We start from the raw sequence: 22995 nt of genomic DNA, 5'->3' as shown, positions 1-22995 counted from the left end.
AGGGGGTCCCCCGTCTTTGGAGGGGTTGCTAGCGCATTTTGTGGAGGCTCGCAACCCCCCCTCCCTGGTCTGGCCAGGCCATCCTCCCTCCTCCTGGCCTCGTCTTCGTGGGTAGCAGAAGTCGGCCATATTGTATTGCTCCGCCAGTGTCTGCTGCTGCTTCGAGTCGGAGTGACGCTGTGGCGTCAGCCCCATTGATGACGTCACGGGTTCCTGTTTGTGTATTCCTCCGCCATTGGTGTCTGATTTCCCCTCTCGCACCAAGGGGAAGCCATGACGTCACTCCCATTTGATTGACGTCTCTCCCAGTCGTCTCCTCTGATTCGCCTTTCTCAGCCGTGACGTCATCACTGCCGCCCAGTTTGCTACATCTCCCTTCCTTGTCATCGGAGCTTTCTCTGGCATATTGGTCTGAGATTATATGCCAGGCAGTGCTTCAGAGGTTGGACTCTGTACTGGATGTGAAGTTGGCTGCCTTATCGGTTGGGAGGACTGGTAGGAAACGTGTTGCTTCATCCCCGCCTCTTGAGAAGAGTGCACATAAGAAACCAGTGCTGTCTTCCTCTCCCTCTTCCCCCTCTGCGCCCAGTCGGCGTATCAAGCGTTGGAAGGCTAAGGACTTTGCCTTTCCTTCGCCTTCAAGGGAGGAACAATGCGGACGTGTCCCGAGAGTGCTGTTGTTTCGGGCAGTGTTAGTGCTCCTTCTTGTGTGCAATCTGCAGGGGATGCTTCGCCCTCTGCCTTGAATCTCCGGCGTGTTCCCCCCCACCCCTGTCCATACACATCGCGAGCGTGTTGCAACCTCCCCTGCCCGTGCACGTGATGTTTGTGCTCCTTCTTCTCCAAGTCCTATTTTTCGCCATAAGGATCTCAAGGCGCCTGTCAAGAGGTCGAAGGTAGTGAGCGCGGAGTTGGTGCAGCAGGAGTGTTTGCCTGCCTCTCTCACTGGTGCTTCCAAGAGTTCAACTCTAAGGGATTCTCCTTTGATCTCGAGTGTTCGAGTTTCTCCCCCATCTCACGTACGTTTGTCCGCCACGCCCGTGACCATTCATGGACATGCTGAGTCATCTGTTGAGGTAAGTGATGTTCCTAGTGTTATTGTGGGTTCATCTCGGAAGCCGATGCATGGACCCAGCCCAGACAGGTTAGTTGGGGTTTTGGGCTGTTTGGCTGCTAACCCTTCCATTAATTTTGGTGAGGAAGGTGCCTTAGAGGAGCCTACACATCCTTCTCGTCGTTGAGTTCCATTGCTGGAGCAGGAGGAGGAAGACACGCGAGAGTTTCTGTCTTCCTTTTCGGAAGTTGTCGATCTCATTCATGGGTTTAACAATTTGGAAACTAGGACTCAGGCTCGGTCGTCTTACACTCCTTCTTTCTTGGAAGCCTTGGTGGGAGCTACTCAGGAACCCAAATCATCTCTTCAGCTTCCTTTGTCGGGGCACGTTCAGTCGGTCTTGCAGAAGGTTAATGCCTCTGTTTCGGACCAGGACGGTTCGCTTCGCTCAAGGGGCTCTACCAAACTACTACCCCTGCCTCTCACGAGACATAGGAAGTACTTTGCTACGAGCTCTGCTTTTTTGTTGTCACGCCATCTTAACCCAGACGTCATTCGTCTGAAGCCGGGATTGACTTTGGAACAGGTGAGGTCGGTGGCTCCGTCCTGTCTCCGCAAGATGCCTCAGCATTGGAATCTACAGCGGCCTCCATGTTGCAGCCGGTTTCTTGACTGGACCTCTGGTCTGTGGTTATTTCCAAGATAGCTTTTGACAGGTTCCCGGAAGGGTTGGAGAGTGCCTCCTCGTTTGCCAGTCTCTTGCGGTCGGGGGCCAAGGCGTTTTCATATTTGGCTCACCTCAGTGCTAATTTATGGGCTAATCTTCTTCTGATTAGAAGGGACGTGGCTTTGTCTAGGATGGAGAGATCGCTCGACATCGAGTCCTTGCTGTCATTGAGGAATGGAGATCTGTTGGAGTCCCAATTTTTGTTTCCTCGGACAGAGCTCGAGAATGCGATAGACCGGCACCGGGCTGACACCAAAGACAGACTGGTGCACCAGGCCGTGTCTAAGTCGGAGTCTCGTCCTCAGAGATGTCTGGCTCCTCCTCCTCCCCCCCTCCAGCAGCAGTCAAGGAGATCGTCGTCTGGTAGGCCGTCGAGGACCTCGAGTTCGGCAGGGCCTTCCCCTTTGACAGCCAAAGTCAGAAGATCAACACCCCTTTTGCTCTCATTCCTTTATGACAAGAAGGGGCCCAAGGGGCAGAGGTAAAGGGGACTGTCAATAGGTTAGGCGCCTCTCCCTCTCCGTGCCACGGGTTGGGGGGGCCTGGCCTGGCTGGCCATTGGGCCAAGTGGCAGTTATGGGGCGGAGAAGTGGGTGGTAGATGTCCATTGGGTGGGATGCCTACTGCCATTCGACTTCTCTCCTTCTCTGTCGGACAAGCCGCAGCTCAGGAAGGCATATCCTCCAGATTCTCTGAAGTTCTTGGCTCTTTGGGAGGAAGTGCAGAAAATGCTGGACAAGGATGCGATAGAGGAAGTAGTGCATCCGTCCCCAGGCTTTTACAGTCACATCTTGGTGCCCAAAGCGTCGGGAGGATGGAGGCCTGTGATCGACTTATCCACCTTGAATCACTTCATCAGGAAGACATGGTTCAAGATGGAGACCCTGCGCTCGGTGTTGGCAGCCTTGAGGGAAGGCGACTTCATGCTGTCGATAGACTTAAGGAATGCATACTTCCAAATCCCTGTTCATCCCACGTCCAGGAAGTTCCTTCGCTTCTCTGTTGCCGACAAGGTATTAGAGTTCAAAGTCTTGTGCTTCGGGCTGGCGACAGCCCTTCAAGTGTTCACAAGAGTCTTCTCTCTCGTGTCAAGTTGGGCCCATGCTCAGGGGATCCGTTTGTTGAAGTACCTCAACGATTGTTTAGTCTTGGCAGTTTCCAGAAAAAAGCTGCTGCAGGACAGGGATCGTCTACTTCGGTTCTGTCTGAAACTGGGCATCTTAGTCAACCAGGAAAAGTCAAACCTTGTACCCACTCAAAGGATTCTCTACCTGGGCATGGTCAACGACACGACAGTGGCAAAAGTTTTCCCCTCGGATCAGAGATTGGAGAAGTTGCGGGCGGTGGCACACAACTTCCTGTCAGAGTCACATCAGGCAGCTCATCAGTGGAAGGTTCTTCTGCGAGTGTTGTCTTCCCTGGAGAAGCTGGTCCCTCATGGGCGTCTTCATCTTTGGTCTCTGAAATGGAGACTGGGAGAATTCTGGTCTCCGGCGGGGGACTCTCCCCTGTTAATGATTCCTCTGTCTCTGGAAGTGAGAGAAGACCTTCATTGGTGGTTGGACGACCAGAATCTGTTGAAGGGTGTCCCTCTGCGTTCTCTTCCACCGGACTTCCTTCTGTTCTCGGATGCCTCCCTCGCAGGTTGGGGCGCTTATTTAGGCGGCCTCATCGCTTCAGGCGTTTGGAGTTTGGAGGACAAGCAGCAACATATCAACGTCTTGGAGTTGAAGGCGGCTCTCCTGGGTCTGAAGGAGTTTCAGGGGAAGGTAGAGGGTCATTCTGTCGTTCTCATGTCGGACAACACCACGGTGGTAGCCTATGTGAACAAACAGGGAGGCCTGGTGTCACGTCAACTTCACACCTTGACCGTTGAGCTTCACCAGTGGGCGGTCAGCAATTCGGTAGAGCTCTCAGCCAGGTATATCCCAGGAAAACGGAACGTGGTCGCAGACAAACTCAGTTGCCGGGATCAGATCCTAGGCACAGAGTGGTCCCTTCATCAAGTGGTGGCAGACAAGCTTTTCCAGATTTTGGGGAGACCCATGCTGGACCTTTTTGCGACACGCTTCAACAAGAAGCTGGAGGTGTTCTGTTCAGTGGTTCTAAATCCTTTAGCACTGGCAAAGGATGCATTCCAACATCCCTGGGACAACCTGGAGGTGTATGCCTTCCCTCCGTTTTGTTTTATCCGTCAGGTTCTGAACAGGCTGATGAGTTCACAGGGTCTCAGGATGACTTTGGTAGCCCCTCTGTGGCCTCAGGTGGAATGGTTCCCAGATCTGCTGTCGTTGTTGTCAGAGGTTCCGAGGGAGATTCCCCCTTGGCGACATCTCCTGTGTTAGCCCCATGCCGAAAGGTTCCACCAGTCAGTAGAATCCCTGTTGCTTCACGGTTGGAGGCTATCAAGTATCTCCTCCGAGCGAGAGGCTTTTCTCAGAGAACAGCTGGGCACGTGTCCAGCAGTCTTAGAAAGTTGACCTCCACGGTTTACCAAGGCAAATGAGCAATCTACTGTGATTGGTGTCATAAACGGGGTTTTTCTCCACTCGCGACCTCTATTCAGTGAATAGCAGACTTTTTAACCTTCCTCAGAGACGAGAAATGGTTGTCCATTTCTGCCATTAGAGGCTACAGGGCGGCCCTGAGTTTGGTGTTACACCTTAAGGGTATCGACATCTCTTCCTGGGAACTTTCCCTGCTAGTTAAGGGATTTGAGCAGTCAAGTTCTCCTAGAGAGCTCAAGCCTCCGACGTGGGATGTTTCCTTGGTTCTTAAGAGCTTCACTAAGAGTCCATATGGGCCCTTGCGTCGCTCACCTGACAGGAACCTGATGCTCAAGACATTTTTCCTTCTGGCTTTGGCATCTTCCAATAGCTATGAGGTGAAGCACACCAGGGGTTGGGGGTCGATGTCCTTCGAATTTGTACCGGAATTCGTGGGCAAGACCCAAAATCCCTCTGTGCATGATGACAGGTTCACTTTGTTTTACATTCCATCACTGACTGACTTTGTGGGTGGTGATGCTCACGAGCTTTTGTTGTGCCCTGTCCAGGCCTTGCGTTGCTATCTTAAAAGGACTCGGCACCTTATACCAGGCCGTACAAAGAAAGAGATGTCTAAGAATACTATCTCTTTTTGGATACGGGAAGCCATCAGACAGGCATACTTGACTCTTGATGATTCTACTACCACGTCTGTGCAGGCTAGAGTGCATGACATTAGAGGTATTGGCCCCTCTCTGGCTTTCAAAAAGAACTTGGCTGTACATGAGTGCTGAGCGCTGGTAGTTACGCCAGTTCAAGTTCACCTCCTTTTATCTTAAGAATGTTGCCCACAGATCTGCGGACACGTTTTCCCTGGGTCCTGTGGTGGCTGCCCAACAGGTTGTGTAACTCATGGTTGCCCTTAATAGGGCACCTTTGTATCTTAGCTAAGATGATTGTGTGGATGAGAGAATGAGTGAGTTGGCTGGTCCCCTTCTTTCTCTTGTACCTTTCCTTCTTCCTTCAGGCAGTTTAAGGAATAGGCACATCATTCGCTGGACTGGTTTGATACTGGTGAGTAAGGTAGTCATACTGATAGCGTGGTTGTGCAATATACAAATATCTTATCCGCTATTTGGTAGCATATGCTCCACTCCTTGGCAAGGAGGGGTTGGGAGTAATACAAACCCTGGTGTCCTGGTTTGTTATTGGACAGTCAAAGTTTCTCTTTGGTTCCCTATACAATGGTTATCCCATATATCATTGTACGTCACTCAGGGTCTGATTCGTCAGATATCAATTTATCTAACTTCTCAACAGGTTTCAGTCCCTCTCCAAAAACCATTCTTTTTGAGGGCTGGACTGGTGGATAGGCCCCAAGCCAGTTTAGGTTGTCTTATACCTCCCTCCAAGTATGAGTTTATCCTATTGTTAAGACCGAAGGTTTGTTCGCGTATGAACAAATGACAAATATTCTAAGACAATTTGTATTTTTCATAGCTACAAACCTGAGGTCTTAACATTATACTGCCCGCCTCTAGCTGCCCCTCTGTGTTTAAGACATCCTGAGTTGGGAAAGACTGATGTGTGATCATAGGTGAATGGTCTTTGACCATCTTTCACCCGATCTACGCATGCGTTGCCAGATATCACAAGATTCCTTGCTTTCATCTGTTTTTTAACCGGATCCAGCTAGGCGCAAGAAATTATCTTATTGTTAAGACCTCAGGTTTGTAGCTATGAAAAATACAAATTGTCTTAGAAAATTTGTCATTTCAGGAACAGAGGAAGAGGAAGAGGAGGGAGCTCTCTACCCTGTGTAAACTATTAGATATTGTCTTAGAAAATTTGTCATTTCAGGAACAGAGGAAGAGGAGGGAGCTCTCTACCCTGTGTAAACTATTAGATATTATCTTTGTCAAAGAATTTCTTCCCAGTTTTTATCTCATTTTGGAGGCGTAATCCCAAGTTGTGGAAGACATCTTACCTTACAATCTTAGGCTGCTACTTTGGTAGCTTTCAATACCTTTGGACCTTTGTCCATGGCTGGCATAGTGTTGGGGGGGAGGAAGCATAGGAAACATTCCTTCTGTCTCTTCGCCTTGATATATGGTGTTGAGTCCTAGGGGAGCCTGGTGGTTGGTACTAACTAGGCAGTCCCCAGTTATCTGCGGGGGTACCATTCCTGTTGGCATGACGATAACGGAAAATGGCCAATAACTGAAAATCGCCGATATTAGCACCAATCCCCAATTATCAGCACTGCTGTTAACCGGGGATCAGAGTATGTCGGTGCAGAAAATTCAGTTATCGTCATCGCTAGACAAGCCCCATAAAATCCTGCCACCTGACGATCCTCCCAACATCCTCCCAACCTGTCAACAAGGCATCTGTGTATTGTCATTCATACAGACTGAGGAGTCAGGGTAACCTGTATTCCCAGAGATTCCCTCTGGGATCAAGGCCGAAGTATCTTCCCACCTTTTTTAATCTTTTGATGAGGTTGGTCTGGCATCCTGTTTGTTGCATGCAATAGCTAGAATTTGTTCATATTCATTTGTTGTAATCCGATTATTGGATCTATTATTGATGGAAATTGCAACAAGCTGTCATTCATTTTAACTGCCGTTTGGAAACTCTGTGCTGTGCAAGGCATGCTTTGAGGATTTGCCTTATTCAAACAGGTCCTTACAGAAAGGGTTATTATGTAATACGTAATGAAGTTACATTGGGAAGTGACTAGTTGGAGCCCTCCAATGTTTCCATTTGTGCTTTTATGCATCACTCTAAAAAGTGATAGGATGCTTGCCACAGAGTCTTAAGACGTTTAACCACAACAGCACCAATTACTCTGGTACATTTTGGAAGACTTTTGATGGGAATTTCCAGCAAGGTGGTAGAGGTTATAATACTAAAGAGGTGGATCCTGGTATGAAATTCTACCGAAGCTGTTGCCTCAGATTCTTCTCATAGAGGTCCTAAATTGCTGTGTAGCTATAAATAAAAGAGGCTTTTCCCCTTCAGAAGGGAGCTGTAGTGTTGCCCAGTCCTTGGAGTTTTCTAAAACTGGGATGACTGAGGCAAATAGTTTTAATTCTGCCATTGTCTCTAGTCTTTTAATCACTACAAGATTCTGAATATCTGTCTTTACAAGATTAATAATATTGAAAATGAAGGAACAGAAGGCTGGAACTCTTTGGTGAGGAACTTTGGCCCTGAGGGAGGTTTCTATAGCTTTTAATGTTATAGTAGACACAGGTAAGAAGACTGTTTCTGTTAGTGGTCTTTCACATGTACAGCTTCAATCATAGTTTTTCTCTCATTGATTAGATATTTATTTTATAGGTCTAACCAAGGATCATCAGGGATGAGTATTGGAGCCCCTAAAATGTTTTGATTTAAAGTTTTATATTCAGAACTGACCAATAGTGGTTTATAGTCATACTTCCAACATTCTTGGAGCCAGCCTAATGATCATAAATCATAAGAAGCGCCGATGTGTGCTAGCGAAAAAAGCCAAATTTGGCTTTTCATGCACAATAAATATTTCCTCCACAGTCTAAACTAAAAAATTGTTGACTAGAACTAAAAACTATGCACTTAGCTGAATCAGTAAGCGAAGAACAGACTTCTCTGAGCTCCGGTTTCTTGACTGACCAGAAAAGGAATGGCATCTTGGTCTGATTTTGGTCGTATGTAAGCAATATGACGATGCGTATGCTCATAACCACTTCTTCTTGTGGTTTTGACGTAATACGTAAACTGGGTATTAGTGTTCGCTGAGGATAATAGAAAGGGCCCTCTTATCCTGAGTCCCTTTATACTCTACTCTATCACGTTATAATACGGATAAGAGAATTCTTTGACATTAGCCTGGTCACCATGAAGCTCTGGATAAACCATGGAAAGGGTAATCCTTGAGGATGAGATAGTGACTACACTATCAAAAATGTCATTTAACACTCTAGATAGTGACACTTAATTTTTTTTGTTAGCATGCCCAGTACAAGTACCTTTTTAGGTAAAATGGCTTCTCGATACAATCTCACCCATGCTGCTAAAACTTAATCAATTTTATTGTACTTTATGATGTATATTTTAAATGTGTTGAAATTATGATTGTTCTTACTTTCAGGACCTTTTGCGGTTGGCTGCACAGACGTCATGGTTGGCCGTTCAAAGGAGGGGACTCTTATGAGACTCTACTATCCAACAAATGTCACTGATCCAGTGGTAATATTCTCCCTTGTTTTGCATTGTATAACCCATTACATTTCTGTTCCTAAGAATCTAGGTATTTGGTTATATGTAGTGCATAGAGTTTATGCTTTATATTTGATTGGTTTCCAAAGATGGTTATTTTGAAAATGTTGCAGTGTGCATTTGGCAGATGACTGGTTAGTGGTTCAAAATATCATAAATGGTGTTTGCTAAATTGCAATGCTGAGAAATAAAATGTTTATGAGGAGGGCATAAGGGAAACATGAAGCCATTTACAGGCAGTCCCCGGGTTATGACGGGGGTTCCGTTCTTGAGACGCGTTGTAAGCCGAAAATCATTGTAAGCTGGAACATCATCAAAAATCCTAAGAAAACCTTACTTTTAATGCTTTGGGTGCATTAAAAACTATGTAAACTGCATTCTTATTGCATTTTTCATCAAAAAAACCTTCAAATATTGATTATTTTGCCTATTTGGTGTCATATTTCTTCTGCTAGATCAGCGTTGTAGGCGTCGTAACCCTGGAACATGTGTTGTAACCCTGGAAATAATTTCTGATGAATATAATTGAAAAGCGCCTTAACCTCGGAACGCGTAAGCCGAATCCATCGTAGCCCGGGAGCTGCCTGTATTTTGATCTTTATCGCTCGTTAGACCTTTCCCACTCCCTTTTTTTTTTTTATTATTATTTACTATCAAAGTTTATATGAGTAGTATTTAATTGTACTTTTGTTTTTTCTAGCTTTGTATTACACATTTCCCTTTGCATGAGTTTTTATGATTTAAAATGTTTTCATATTACCAGGGAAACCCCAATGCAGGACCATTTGCTAGTCCATTATAACTAATGCTCAGACCAGTAACTTATGACTAGTAACTTAGGAATGACAACATCAAAGGTTAATAGTGAATGTATCCAAGCTTATGCAAATTGTATATATACATGCATTGCAAAGCATCAGAAAAAGAAATTTCCCTGATGAAAAAACAAAGGAATCTTTGAAGGATGTTTATTTCACAGACCTGGCTAATAATGGATTTATGGGCTCAGCCTACCTATACTGTTGATGCCACATCTGTGGAGGAAGGATGAATCAAGATACGTATTCCATCACTGTACCAACAGTGGGACTTTTCTGACTTAGGTCACTATAGAGGAATTCTTGATCAGTTAGTATGTCTTATGCAACCTTAATGAGATCATGACGGTAACTCGTTTGAGGATAAGCATCAGCTATTAAAATAAAAAAATAACTGGTCAAAAATATGGCTAACAGGTAAAGATGGGGAGTAATTGGGGATTGTCCCTCACTCTGGCATCTTTAACAGCTTGATTCCTCCCATCTAAATTGCAATTTATGTAATTGTATAGTCCTGTTTTTTTTTAACTAAGGTAGTTTTTGAAAAGTAAAATTTATTTGTTTCAACACGTAATACAAACCTTCGGTCCTTTACATAAGGCATTACTATTCAGCGCCAGCTGGACCGGTTGTAAGATTTACTAACAAGGTAGTTCGGCAGTAATTGCTTGTCCGATGGTCGGGAGTCAAGCCCGACTGGAGGTAAACATATCACTTTGCTTTCGACCGCCGTCGTGTGTAGACGTGCATTCGCCTCTCTGGCCCCCCTCTGCCGTGAGATTCATTGATGTTCAACATTGAGCTGCTTACTTCTGCACTTTTTATTTGTGTATTACTTAGTGTGTATTACTTAGTGTGTTTGCACTTGTAAGTATTTTCTTTATTATTTTTTTATTTATTTGTGGATTTGTATCGTTGGAAGACCATGCAAGCCCACAAAGTGGAGAAGCCCCCTCGCTGCCCATCCAACCGGAGAGTGTGCCCTGGAGTGGAGGGCTGTAAGTGTGGGGCATTCAGGTCCAGCGATGCTGTGGACCCTCATTTTTTGTGTGCGCGGTGCCGAGGGTGTGAATGCTCTCGTGCCGTACCTTGTGATTTTTGTATCTCCTGGTCAGAGGAGCAGTGGGAGCTCTATGACAAGAGGAGGAAACCACGTAAAGTTGCCAAGGTGTCGTCGGAAAGCTCTCCCTCGACACCTCTGCTGACAGACACATCGTCTTCCTTCCTCCCTCCTAGCCAGCGCCCATGTATGGCTCTCTCTTCCCTTCAGGGGATATCTCCCGCTCCGCCTCTTCGCTCGATCTGTCGAGTGTAGAGGGGAGCGCGACACCCTGACCTGGAGTTTTACTCGGGGTCTTCGGTCCATTCAGGGTGGGATCTTTCCCCCTCTGAGAGAACAGGAACCCCCCCTATTAACCCAACTGTTGCTTCCCCAGGTGTGTCTGCCTCTGTGGGTGGAGACCTTCAGCAGATGTGGCACTCACTGAGTCTTCCGGGCACTCCCAGTATCCAGGGGCTGATACAACCCCTGGCTGTGGCCCCAGTGACTCACGGGGTGGTGATGATGGCAACCACCACTCTCTCTACACTAGGGTATACCGCACCGCCGCACCTGGTGTATACGCAGCATGTGACAACGTTAACCCCTTCAGCCGCTGTACAAGCCCCGCTGACTTACGTGCCGCGGAAGGAGATGGTTCCTCTGCAGCCTGGGTTTGCTGTCCTCACCCCGCCCCCTGACTGAGTGCCGAAGAGCTCCCCTCTTGACCGCCCACCGGTACTTGTGGCTGTGCCTGCTGTCTCCGTACCTGCCCGTAGTAGTGCTGCTCCTTCCACAGGTTCCTCCGGACAGGTGCAGTTGGGCTGTGTTGCTGTCCTGAGGATGTTGGCGAAGAAGAAAGAAGGTGGCCTCGCCTCCCCCAAGAAGTCTCGCACAGAGACTTCTAAGGGTCTGTCCCACTCTGGCGGGACAGGCGGGTCTTCCCCTGGTCCTTCCGTTCCTACGGGAACGGGGCCTGTCTCTCCTGCCCCAGGGAAGAAGAAGACGGGGACCATAAGGGTGCCGGCTACTGCTGGTACCTCTGCTCCCAGCTCCAGATTCCACCTCCGGACCGAGAACAGTCTTGGCCGCTTGCTCACGAGCGCCACCCAGTGTACGGTCACCGGCACCTGGGTCCAGACCGTTGAGCATGCTCACCGTTAGGACCCAGGTACGGAGCGGAAGGCTGGCAAGAGTCGGTCAGGTGACTCTCGCCAGGCCACTGATCGCTCTTGTGGCGATCCCCCGGTTCCCAGGGTCGTGACGGTCCCACCAGACCATTCACGTGTCGAGACTGGGAAGAGGTCCCCCCTCAGCTGGACCTGGTACTGTGGCGCGTCGAGAGGATGGTGCTTACTCTCACTGCGTCAGTGGACACTACCAATCACACGACCATCGCTCCCACCAGGACCGGACGGCTCGCACGACTAGTAGCAGTTCTCCTGACGCACGAGACCGACGCTACCGTCCTCGGTCCAGGGCTTCTCCACATGGAGACTGCTGGTCCAGACCTGCAACTCGATCGCCACTGCGGATTGGCGATTGCCTGCAAACCTCCCAGTTCACCGGCTTTGGTGGTAGTCAGGGTAGGAGCTTCAGGTCTACCTCATCTGTCCCTTCAACCTCCTCAGGCTACACCGGGAGGAGCGAGGCGAACAGGGGTGACCGCAAGGAGTGCGTTCCTCATGGTCCCGCCACGAGAGCCTACAATCCTGGCTCGGTCCTTGGACCTAGCAGGTCGTACACGCAAGTGGTTGGAGGAGACCACGAGGGGTCTGGCAAGGTTCTTCCTCCTGAAGGAAGAGTGTCTCGAGAGGTGATCAGGCTGGATGAATCTGACAGTCCATCGCCTCAGGACGCGATCACCCCTGAGATACAGAGGTCCTTTGCAGAGGTCATTGTGCTGATTTGTCAGCACAACGACCTCGGGGAAGGATCGGTGGTTACTCCCTCCGACCCTCCATCGAGATTGGAGTCGTTCTGGGACCTACGAAGGAACCCAGAGTGACGGTCGGTTTACCCCGGTCCACCTTGGCCGACGGTGTGCTGGGCCAGTTGAACACTCGTCTCCGGACATGAGGACTTGCTTAGGTCCAGCAGGTCGTACAAGCTGCTTTCCCCTCCTCTGCCTCACCAGCGGCGTTTCTACGTGCCATCAGTGGACCCATTGCCAACCAAGCAGGTTGACCCGGAGATAGCTAGGCTAACTCCGGGGGTGCCTCTCCATCACCTGCTGGCTGAGAACCTCTGGTTCTCACAGCAAGAGGCATCGGCCCTGGAAGCGACTGCCATGGCAGCCTTCCAGGCCGTCTCCTGGCTGGATCTGTGGTCCCTCACAGTATCCAGAGTCACAGCCTCCTCGGGAGCTATCATTCTTGAGGAAGACTCGGCGTTTGGGAGACCCTGCCATCTACCTCGCCCACCAGACGGCCAACCTGGTCCTAAGACGGCGGGACTCAGTCCTGGCTCGGGTAACCAGAGCGGCTGGGTTCCTCCTCTCTCTTCCCCAGAGAGATGGTGGACGCTGCGGTGGAAAAGTGACCACCTAGTACACCAGACAATCTCGAGCAACTGCGGTCAAGCCTCGGAGCTTGGCTAGCTCTTCCTCCACTACCAAGACACTGGCACCATCGAGGTCGCGAGGAAAGACCCACCCTTCATCTTTCGCTTCGAGGAGTGAGCGTCAGCCCTCCTCCCAAGCCTCCTACTCCTGTGGGAGACCTGCTAAGTGGAAGGTGAAGAGAGGGAAACGCTAGGGATGGTGGTCCCCCTCACCTGCTGCCGGAAGTCGGGGTTGCCTGGCAAGCCATTGGGCAACTTGGCAGCGCTACAGAGCCGAGACCTGGGTAGTGGATGTTCTTCAGGAGGGATACCTACTACCCTTCGAGTCAAGGCCACCCCTCACTTCACACCTGGTCCACCTTCAGACGTACATTCCTGGTTCTGCCAGGGACGTAGCACTACAAGAAGTCAAGACCGTGCTGAGCAAACGAGCTGTGGAGATCGTGCGAGATCAGTCACTGGGTTTCTACAGCCGACTCTTCCTGGTTGAGAAGTCTACAGGGGGCTGGAGACCGGTGATAGATCTCTCTCCCTTGAACCGATTCGTTCACCAGACTTGGTTCACGATGGAAACAGCACGCTCAGTGCTCAATTCCATCAGGGAGAACAATTTCATGCTTTCAGTGGACCTGAAGGATGCGTATTTTCAAATAGTACCCATCAATCATTCCTCCAGAGAGCACCTCTGCTTTATCCTCGACGGGATAGTGTACCAATTCAGGGCACTATGTTTCGGTCTCTCAACCATCCCACAGGTGTTCATGTGAGTGTTCACTCTGATGTCGGCTTGGGCCCATTCGGTCGGGATACATCCTCTGAGGTATCTCGACGATTGGCTGGTCCTGGCGAGCTCACGTTCGCAGTTGCTACAGGACAGAGATCGACTCCTCAACTTATGCCGCGACCTGGGGGTCGTGGTGAATGTCAGGAAGTCAGATCTCGAGCCCAAGCAGAGGATAAAGTACCTGAGTATGCTGATAGATATGGTAGCAGCAAGAGTCTTCCCCGCAGACTCACGGATCAGCAGGTTCAGGGAGGCAGCCAGACAGTTTTCCTGTCTCGACAGGAACAGTCAGCTCAGCAGTGGCAAGTTGTGATCGGTCACCTGTCGTCACTGGAGAAGTTAGTCCATCACAGGCATCTTCACCTGCGGTCTCCTCAGTGGAGACTAAAGGAGTGCTGGTCACAGGCACAGATCCACAATCCTTCCTGATTCCTCTCACGGAGGAAGTAAGGGAGGACCTAGCCTGGTGGCTAGACGACAGGAACTTCTTGATAGGAGTGCCCCTGCGCACTCCCCCTCCGGAGATGCTGCTGTTCTCAGACACATTGACTGAGGGTTGGGGCGCACACCCTGAAGAGTTGCTGGTTGCAGGAGTGTGGAACCATCACGACAGGCACCTTCACATCAACTTCCTGGAACTCCTGGCTCCTTTCCTCGCACTCCAAGAGTTCCGGGATGGGACACTCAGTGGTGTTGAGGAGCGACAACACCACGGTAGTGGCATACGTCAACAAATGGGGGCCTAGTGTCCCTCCCGTTCCACCAGTTGACGATGCAGGTGCACAAGTGGGCTTTAGCTCACTTGGTAGAGCTGTCAGGGAGATACATTCCAGGCAAGAGGAATGTAGTGGCAGACAAGCTCAGCTGCCAGAATCCGGTGATTGGAACCGAATGGTCTCTACACCCAGACGTGGCGTAAAGGCTCTTCGACCTATGGGGGCGTCCATTAGTGGATCTGTTCGCCACCCGGCACAACAGGAAACTCGAGGTTTTCTTCTCAGTTGTGCCGGACCCATGGGCAGCTGCAGAGGACATGTTCCAACACCCATGGGACAACCTCGTAGTGTACGCCTTTCCTCCGTTCTGCCTGATTCGCAAGGTGATCAGCAGAGTGTTGATCACTAGCAATCTTCGGATGATTCTGGTGGCACCCAAATGGCCTCAGGCCATTTGGTATCTGGACCTGCTGGTTCTTCTCTCCGAGGCACCGCAAGAGATTCCCCCATGGCACAACCTTGGTGTCGTAGACGGGGTTTCTCTCCGCTCAGAGCCACTCTTCAGCAGGTAGCAGATTTCCTCGTCCTTCTTCGCTGAGAGAAGGTCCTCTCTGTCTCCGCAGTTGAAGGCTACAGAGCTGCCCTGGCCCTAGTCTTTAAACTGCGAGGAGTCGATATTTCCACCTCCCTGGAAATATCACTCCTAATAGAGAGCTTCGAGAGGTCTTGCCCACCCAGGGAACTCAGGCCCCTGGGGTGGGATGTGACCCTCATCCTTAGGAGCTTGACTCGCAGACCCTACGAGCCGCTCCGAGAGTTATCAGACAGGGATCTGACCTTCAAGACCGACTTTCTGCTGGCCCTGGCATCGGCGAAGAGAGTAGGAGAACTCCACAGTCTTTCCTTCGATGTTAAACACTTGAGGGGATGGGGATCAGGTACGCTCAATTTCGTCCTGGATTTCGTAGCGAAGACTCAGAACCCTTCGGTCCCTGACACCAGGTTCGAGTCCTTCACGATCCCCTCCCTGGAGGACTTCACTGATAATGATGCGAATGAGATGCTGCTTTGTCCTGTGAGGGTGCTATGGCACTATCTGAAGAAAACTCGACACCTCAGGCATGAGTGTCGACGCCTCTTCATTAGCACCGGGGTGACCAAGAAAGAAGTGTACAAGAACACTGTTTCTTTCTGGCTTCGTGAGGTAATCCGGAAGGCGTACAACTCAGACAGGAGTGCCGACACTAGTACCCTTCATCCGAGAGCCCACGAAGTCAGAAGCATTGGTCCAACCCTTGCATTCTGCAAGAACTTGTCCATGGCACAGGTACTGAAGGCAGGGGTTTAGGCCAACCAGACTACCTTCACCTCCTTCTACCTTCGGGATATTGCCCACAGGTCCTTGGACACATTTTCCTTGGGACCTGTGGTGGCTGCTCAACAAGTTGTGTAGCTTACCCAGCTCTTTTACCGGACAAGGTAGCATCTCATCCTTGTGAGACTGCATGAATGGAAAGTGAATGAGAGTGTGACTGGCTTCTCTTCCTCCTCTTTTTCTTCCCTCTCTCTGCAGGCAGAGGGTAGCAGTCGTCATCATGCTGGATAGGATAACGATGCAGGTAAGCTATGTAACCGAGCTCCATTTTATCCCTTTCATTAGGGATAGAAGCGTTTATCCGTCCCTTCCCTAACAAGGGGGGAAGTGGACACCAGTGAGAGAACCCAATACTTTATTTGGCTCTTACATAGGACCTAGTTCTTGCTTGCTGTTCACACTCCGATCAGTTGGACAGAGGCTAGGTTCCCCCCCCTTTGCTCTTACGACCAGGGAGGGAACCCAGGTTGGGCGAACACCAGTTTGTTCACAAGACTCATATTTCACCCACCAATAAGTGAGTCTTCCTTATGTAAAGGACCGAGGGTTTGTACTACGTGTCAGAACAAATCACAATTTTTGGAAGTGCAGTAGTACCTCAGGATACGAAATTAATCCGTCCGAGGCAGCCTTCGTAACCTGATTTTTTCGTATCTTGAACCACATTTTACATGTAAATTGCCTAATTTGTTCTAAGCCCTACAAAAACACCCCAGTAAATTATTTCCAGGCTTACAACACATGTTCTAGGGTTACGACACCGATCCGACGGAAGAAATATGACTCCAAAAAGGCAAAATACTGTACATACTTGAGTAGTATTCATCTGCATGTAATGTTCAACCCCATTTTTACTGCATATGTTAGGACTTTAGCATATGTCCCTTAGCAATAACCCTAGCCTATGTTAGGAGTTGCTACTGTATCCTAGTCTATGATTCTGACATCTAAACCTAAGAAGCTAAAAGCTTAGAGTATGCCAATAAAATGTATAAATATTCAGTACTATAACTATAATCATTAACTATAATACACAAACAAACAAAAAAAAAAGCTTCCAACCTTTTGTTTACGTTCAGCACTACGAGTACCGAACGATTGCCAAGCAACCACTTTTACCTAGCACACATATAGTAATCATAAATTTTCATTATCTCTCTTCAACTACTGAAACTACCAAACAGTATAATAACCATTCATTTCTATTCTTTATTCTATCTTTATCTAATGGAGATACAGAGTTACTGACAGCTATAATGAAACATATAATATTAAAACAGAAGAATTCTAGAAAGTATTTGTTGGCTTCGATGATAGGAGTCTGATTTATTTTATATTTTATGATATCTAATTCACAATTTTTTTTATTTAATGTATTGCATGTACTTATGTCAAATAATTATTAAGTAACCATTAACTATAATAAACAAACAAACAAAAAAAATAGCTTCCAACCTTTTGTTTACGTTCACACTACAAGTAGCGAACAATCGCCAAGCAACCACTTTTACCTAGCACACAGTACAGTAATCATAAATTTTCATTATCTCTCTTCCACTAGTGAAACTACCAAACAGTATAATAACCATTCATTTCTATTCTTTATTCTATCTTTACCTAATGTTTTTTTCATTAAATGTATTGCATGAATAAGTTTTTCCATTTAGAGCATCCTTTTACCAATAGAATACATAGAGCACTTGGGGTAGATGTTGACCAATAGGAGAGCAGGATCTTACGGTGGTGACTAGCATCAGGAACCAATGGGAGAGCAGGAGGATGGTGGCGAGTCTACTCAGTTGGCGGCGCGTGAGTTTTAAAATTGTTCTCGGTGGTCCGGGCGAATCTCGGGACTTTACAGTGACACCCTTTCGTAACCTGAATTATTTTTGTATCCAGAGGCAAAAAAATCTTCATATTTGCTTTTGTAACTTGAATTTTTCATAAGTTGGGACTTTCGTATGTCGAGGTGCCACTGTTAATTGTATTTTTCCTAACTATACAAACCTGAGGTCCTTTACATATATGTAGTCCCACCTCATGCCACCCCTCACTCTGTTGCTGGGCCTAAAGCAAAGTGATATGTTTACCTCCAATCGAGCGGGACTCCCGACCATCGGACAAGCAGTTACTGCCGAACTGCCTTGTTAGGAAATCTTATGACCTGTCCAGCTGGCGCTGAATAGTAATTCCTAAAGGACCTCAGGTTTGTATAGTTAGGAAAAATACAATTTACTTCCAAAAGTTGATTTTTTTTAACATCCATTATTCATAGTTCAAGCCCCCTCCTCTCAGCCTCACTTTCCATTCTGCTAATTACTAAGACTGAACAAAAAGTGATTACCCATAGATCACCTAGGAATCTCTCTGTTCATGCACAGAGTTACCTGTATGCACATACTACCTGTCTACAGCATTTTTCTTTATAACGACTGAAGAGTCCAAGGAAATTCATCACAAATGTGAGCTATTTTAGGTTGAAAGTTTGTAAGGGAAAGTTCATTTTGTTTTTATTAGTTCCTATAACTTACCAATACTGTATGAGAGTATGTATTTAATACTTCATATAGTCCCCAAATTTTATCATTATTTTCTCTTATGTGTGCCTTTGGAAAATCTGATTTGATTAGTATTTAATAAAATTACAAAGTTAACAGTGTACGTTACAGTTCCTGTTGTATATGAAAATTTGTAGTACGTAAATGCACAGAGTGTAGTCAGCTCCTTTTATTACAAAGAAAAATGTTTTCATTCCAGAATTGGGAACTAATTCTAAATATTTGCTGGAATAGATTGAAGATTTTTATGGACAAAAAATGATGTTCAAATTATCCAAATGATAATACTTTCTAGTAGTTTATATGAATATTAGCAACAAAAGTATCTTATTGTCAGTAAGTTGATTTCATTCATTCCTTTCAGAGTAAAATGGATAAGTGGACACCATGGTATTTGGGTGAAGAATATACTAAGGGTCTGGCATCTTTTATGGCACCATCCATCTCTTCACTTTTCAGCATGTTATTCAACTGGCAATTGCGTAAATTTTTGTTTTTAGCTTTTAGTGTTTTTCATATAATGTATGGTACATCGTTGCTGTTATGTTTGATATTCTGTTGCTTGTTTTGTACAGATCAGTTAATGGAAACATGCAGATACACATGAAAATAAACTTCAAAATATCAGTTTATATTACTGAAAGACGTCACTTCCAAGGTTATATAGGAGTATGCTAAGGACCCTTCCTTCTTCTGTGATCAGTTGTATTTTAGCTATAAATGAGTCCATTAATTACTTTCTGTTTTAGGTGGCGCACTTATTCCTGCGATATGGGAAGAACCAATGATGGATAAGAAATTTCCTGTTGTTGTGTTTTCACATGGGCTCAGTGCCAGTCGCTCCATGTATAGCACTGTTTGTACAGAACTATCTTCTCATGGATTTGTGGTGGCTGCAGTTGAGCACAGGTTAGCTATTTGGAAAAATTTATGCTTTTAATTATTAGGTTAATCTTAATTACAAACCCACCTTTTTCCACAAGAGCCCCCATTAATTGTAATTCTTGACCCACAAAATTGTCCCTGTTGCCTCAAATATTCTTAACAGAAGACAGCAGTCATCTAGTAGTAAGCTGTACATGGCAGTTACAAGCATCATTAACTCAACTCTTGAAGGCCAAACTTTCTGATTTTGTGAGCCTTTCACCTGAGAATTACATGGGTTATTCCATTTATTCATTTTGTGCATAGTGTGTATACTGCTTATGAATTGAGATGATTTTCTTCTGTTGTCTGTGTGTCACGGAATATAACAACTAGATAACTACAGGTTGGACAGTTTTGCCCTCCTTTGTAAGTGAAAGTTTGTTAAGAATTTACGCATTCCACTTCAGCTTTGTTCATATGAAGAAAACATATCAAGCCGATGTTCTTATTCCCTTATCAAGTCTAGTGTTAAGATTGTATTTTTTGCATTTCATGCATATATGGCTATAACAGTTAATTTTGATGGCTTTACTAATACTAGTTATTTAATAAGGCTATTTACTATTTAATTAAAAATTGAATTTTGTTTTAATTCTACTTATGTTTCAGTATTAGATGCCTAGTAAGGCATAAGTATGTTTAGAAAGTTTTTTCTCTCATATTTTTTAATTATTACATGTCCAGTTTTTCACTTAGGACTGACAAACCAGTTTTGGTAATGGTAGTTCATTTAACCCTTTAACGCCGAAGGGGCATAATAAAAATCGTCTCCCGTATGCCGGCGGGGTCTGGGAGTGAGCGCTGAAGCGGAAAAAATGTTTTTTTCAAAAAATCACAGCACGCTTAGTTTTCAAGATTAAGAGTTCATTTGTGGCTCCTTTATTTGTCATTGCGTGAAGTTTAGTATGCAACCATCAGAAATGAAAAAAAATATCATTATCATGTATAAATAATGGGATATATGATAGCACGAAAACAAAATTTTATATATAATTGTAATCAAATCGTGCTGTGAGCAAAACGGTTAAAGCTAACGAGTTAATTTTTTTCCGTTGTATTGTACACTAAATTGCGATCATTTTGGTATATAACACATTGTAAAATGATCAAGGCAACACAGAGAAAATATTATCACAAAATGATGCATGAATTCGTAATGCGCAGACGTAAAAAAAAGCTGTTTTCAAAAATTCACCATAAATCGAAATATTGTGCTAGAGACTTCCCGTTTGTTGCAAAATGAAGGTAATTGATTGAATATTACTAGACTGTATGTGTTATAGCTTACAATTGCAGTTTTTGACCATTTCGGTCGAGTTAAAGTTGACCGAAGGACGAATTTTTTCTATTTATTGTTATTTATATGAAAATATTTCAAAACTGATAAAAGCTACAACCATAGGATTTTTTTTTGTATTCTACATGAAATTGCACACATTTTCATATATAAAACTTTTTGTAACGGTTAATTTAAAATGGTGCAAACATTACGACAATCGGACAAAAAAATTTATAATTTTTTCGGAAGAGTTACCACGCGGACGTAAGGAAAAAGTTTATTTCATAAATTCACCATAAATCGAAATATTGTGTTAGAGACTTCCAATTTGTTGAAAAATAAAGGTAAATGATTGAATATTACTAGAATGTAATAGTCTTAGCTTACAATTGCGTTTTTTGACCATTTCGGTCGAGTTAAAGTTTACCGAAGGTTGAAATTTTGGCACTTATCATTATTCATATGAAAATGTTTCAGAACTTATAAAAGCTACAACCATGGGTCGTCTTTTGTTGTATTCTACATGAAATTGCACACATTTTTATATATAAAACTTTATGTAATGGCTAATTTAAAATTATGCAAACAGTATGACAATCTGACGAAAAAATTTATGATTTTTTTCGGAAGAGTTACCGCGCGGACATAAGGAAAATGTTTTTTTTCATAAATTCACCATAAATTGAAATTTGTTCCGATACGTAATACAAACCCTCGGTCCTTTAACAATAGGAAGTAGCTAGCGGCAGCTGGAACGGTCGTAAGCTTCGAAAAAGGGGAGAACGGTAGTTAACTGCTTGTCCGATCGTCGCGCACCGCGCGACTGGGAGGTAAACAAATCACTTTTGCTTTCGGCCGTGTGGAGACAGGACGTGTTCGTCATCGCTCTGCCCGCTATTGTCGTTGCTTTGATTAATTCAGCCCTCTTTCTGGTTTGTTAGTGTGGTATATGAATTGTAAGTACTTTCTTTCATTTCTTTATTGCATTGACTGAAATCATGAGTGATCAAGAAATGGAGATTTCGCCGCGCCCCCCAGTCGCCCGTAGAGTGTGTCCTGGGCTGGAGGGGCGTAGATGTGGCGGATTTAGATCTTTTGTGGACGTGGATCCACATGAGGTGTGTACTCGTTGCCGGGGGCGAGAATGCTCCCGGGACGAGCCATGTATTACTTGTATGAATTGGTCCGAGGCGCAGTGGGTTCTGTACGAGGGCAGGAAGAGACTTAGGCCTCCAAAGAAGTCATCGGAAAGCTCTCCAGTGACTCCTTTGGTAACTGACACTTCGTCTTCCTTCCTGCCTCCCGGTCAGCCCCCACGTTTCGCGCCTTCCCCTGCGGGGGGGGTAGCGGAGTCCTTCTCCTCGCTCGATCCGTCGAGTGTGGAGGAGGGCGCCCGCTACCCGGACGTCCAGTTGTATTCGGGGTCTTCCGTCCGCTCTGGGTGGGGTTTGTCTCCCCCCAGGCGCGAGGAACCCCTCTTACTAACCCGACTGTTTGCTTCCGCAGATGTGCCACCGTGAAGGACGACCTTGGACAGGTGTGGGAGTCGCTGGGGCTGCAGGGAGTATTCAGGGGTTGATTCAGCGGTTGGCGGGGTCGGCAGTGGTCACACATGGTGTGGTGACCACTACCACTACCACTATCACAACACCAGCCTATGACATGCCGCCGCATCTAGTATATACGCCGCATGTAATGATGGTGACGCCTACAGCTGCCGTACACAAACCCATTGCTGCCGTGTCAAAGAGGACGGTGCCACCGCCACCTGGGTTCTTTGTGCTGCCGACCCCGGACTTCCGCTGCCCTAAGAGTACTCCCCTAGACCTGCCGCCGGTGCCAAGAATGACGGTAGCTGCCGACAGGACGCCTGGCTCTCCTGTGGTTCCTGCCGTACCTGCTGTACCTGTTGCTGTCCCTGCTGCTCCTTTTGTTTCAGACGCTGCTGTGCCTGCTGTTCCTGCTGTTCCTGCTGTTCCTGTACCTGTTCCTGTCGCTCCTGTTGTTGGTGGTGCTGCTACAGTCTCAGGTCCTTCCGGACAGGTGCAGTCGGGCCCTGTTGCTTCGGCAACTGCCCCGGCTCCCTCCTGGATGGAAGACCTGACGTCTGTCCTGCGGAGCCTGGCGAAGAAGAAGAGGAAGAAGAGGAAGGTGTCGTCGTCGTCTTCGTCGTCTTCTTCGTCGTCTGCTGCCTCCTCTTCCCCTTCGACTTCTAAGGCTACCAAGCCGAAGAAGAAGAAGGCTGCCTCCTCCCCCCCTAAGAAGACTCCTTCGGGATCTTCTAAGGGCCCGTCTCGCTCAGCCGATTCGGGGAGCTCTTCTGCTGGTCCTCCTGTTCCTTCGGGAACGGGGCCCATCTCTTCCTCTGCAAAGAAGAAGACGACGGGGACCAGAGGAGTACCAGCAC

At 46.7% G+C, this 22995-nt stretch overlaps 1 protein-coding gene across 1 annotated transcript in view; it reads left to right on the top strand.

Moving 5' to 3' along the window:
- The first annotated feature begins 8374 nt into the window (after nucleotides 1–8374).
- LOC135200750 (platelet-activating factor acetylhydrolase-like) overlaps nucleotides 8375–22995 on the top strand; it is a 52766-nt gene continuing 38145 nt past the window's right edge. The window contains exons 1-3 of the mRNA XM_064229354.1: nucleotides 8375–8500; nucleotides 18747–18864; nucleotides 19132–19291. Coding sequence (XP_064085424.1) covers nucleotides 8432–8500; nucleotides 18747–18864; nucleotides 19132–19291 — 347 coding nt within the window. The 5' untranslated portion in view covers nucleotides 8375–8431. The remainder of the gene's footprint in view (nucleotides 8501–18746; nucleotides 18865–19131; nucleotides 19292–22995) is intronic.

The sequence above is a fragment of the Macrobrachium nipponense genome, chromosome 27 (assembly GCF_015104395.2).
Source record: "Macrobrachium nipponense isolate FS-2020 chromosome 27, ASM1510439v2, whole genome shotgun sequence".
Taxonomy (NCBI): domain Eukaryota; kingdom Metazoa; phylum Arthropoda; class Malacostraca; order Decapoda; family Palaemonidae; genus Macrobrachium; species Macrobrachium nipponense.
Note: the sequence above shows the minus strand (reverse complement) of the source record. Positions and strands in the feature narration are given on the sequence as shown.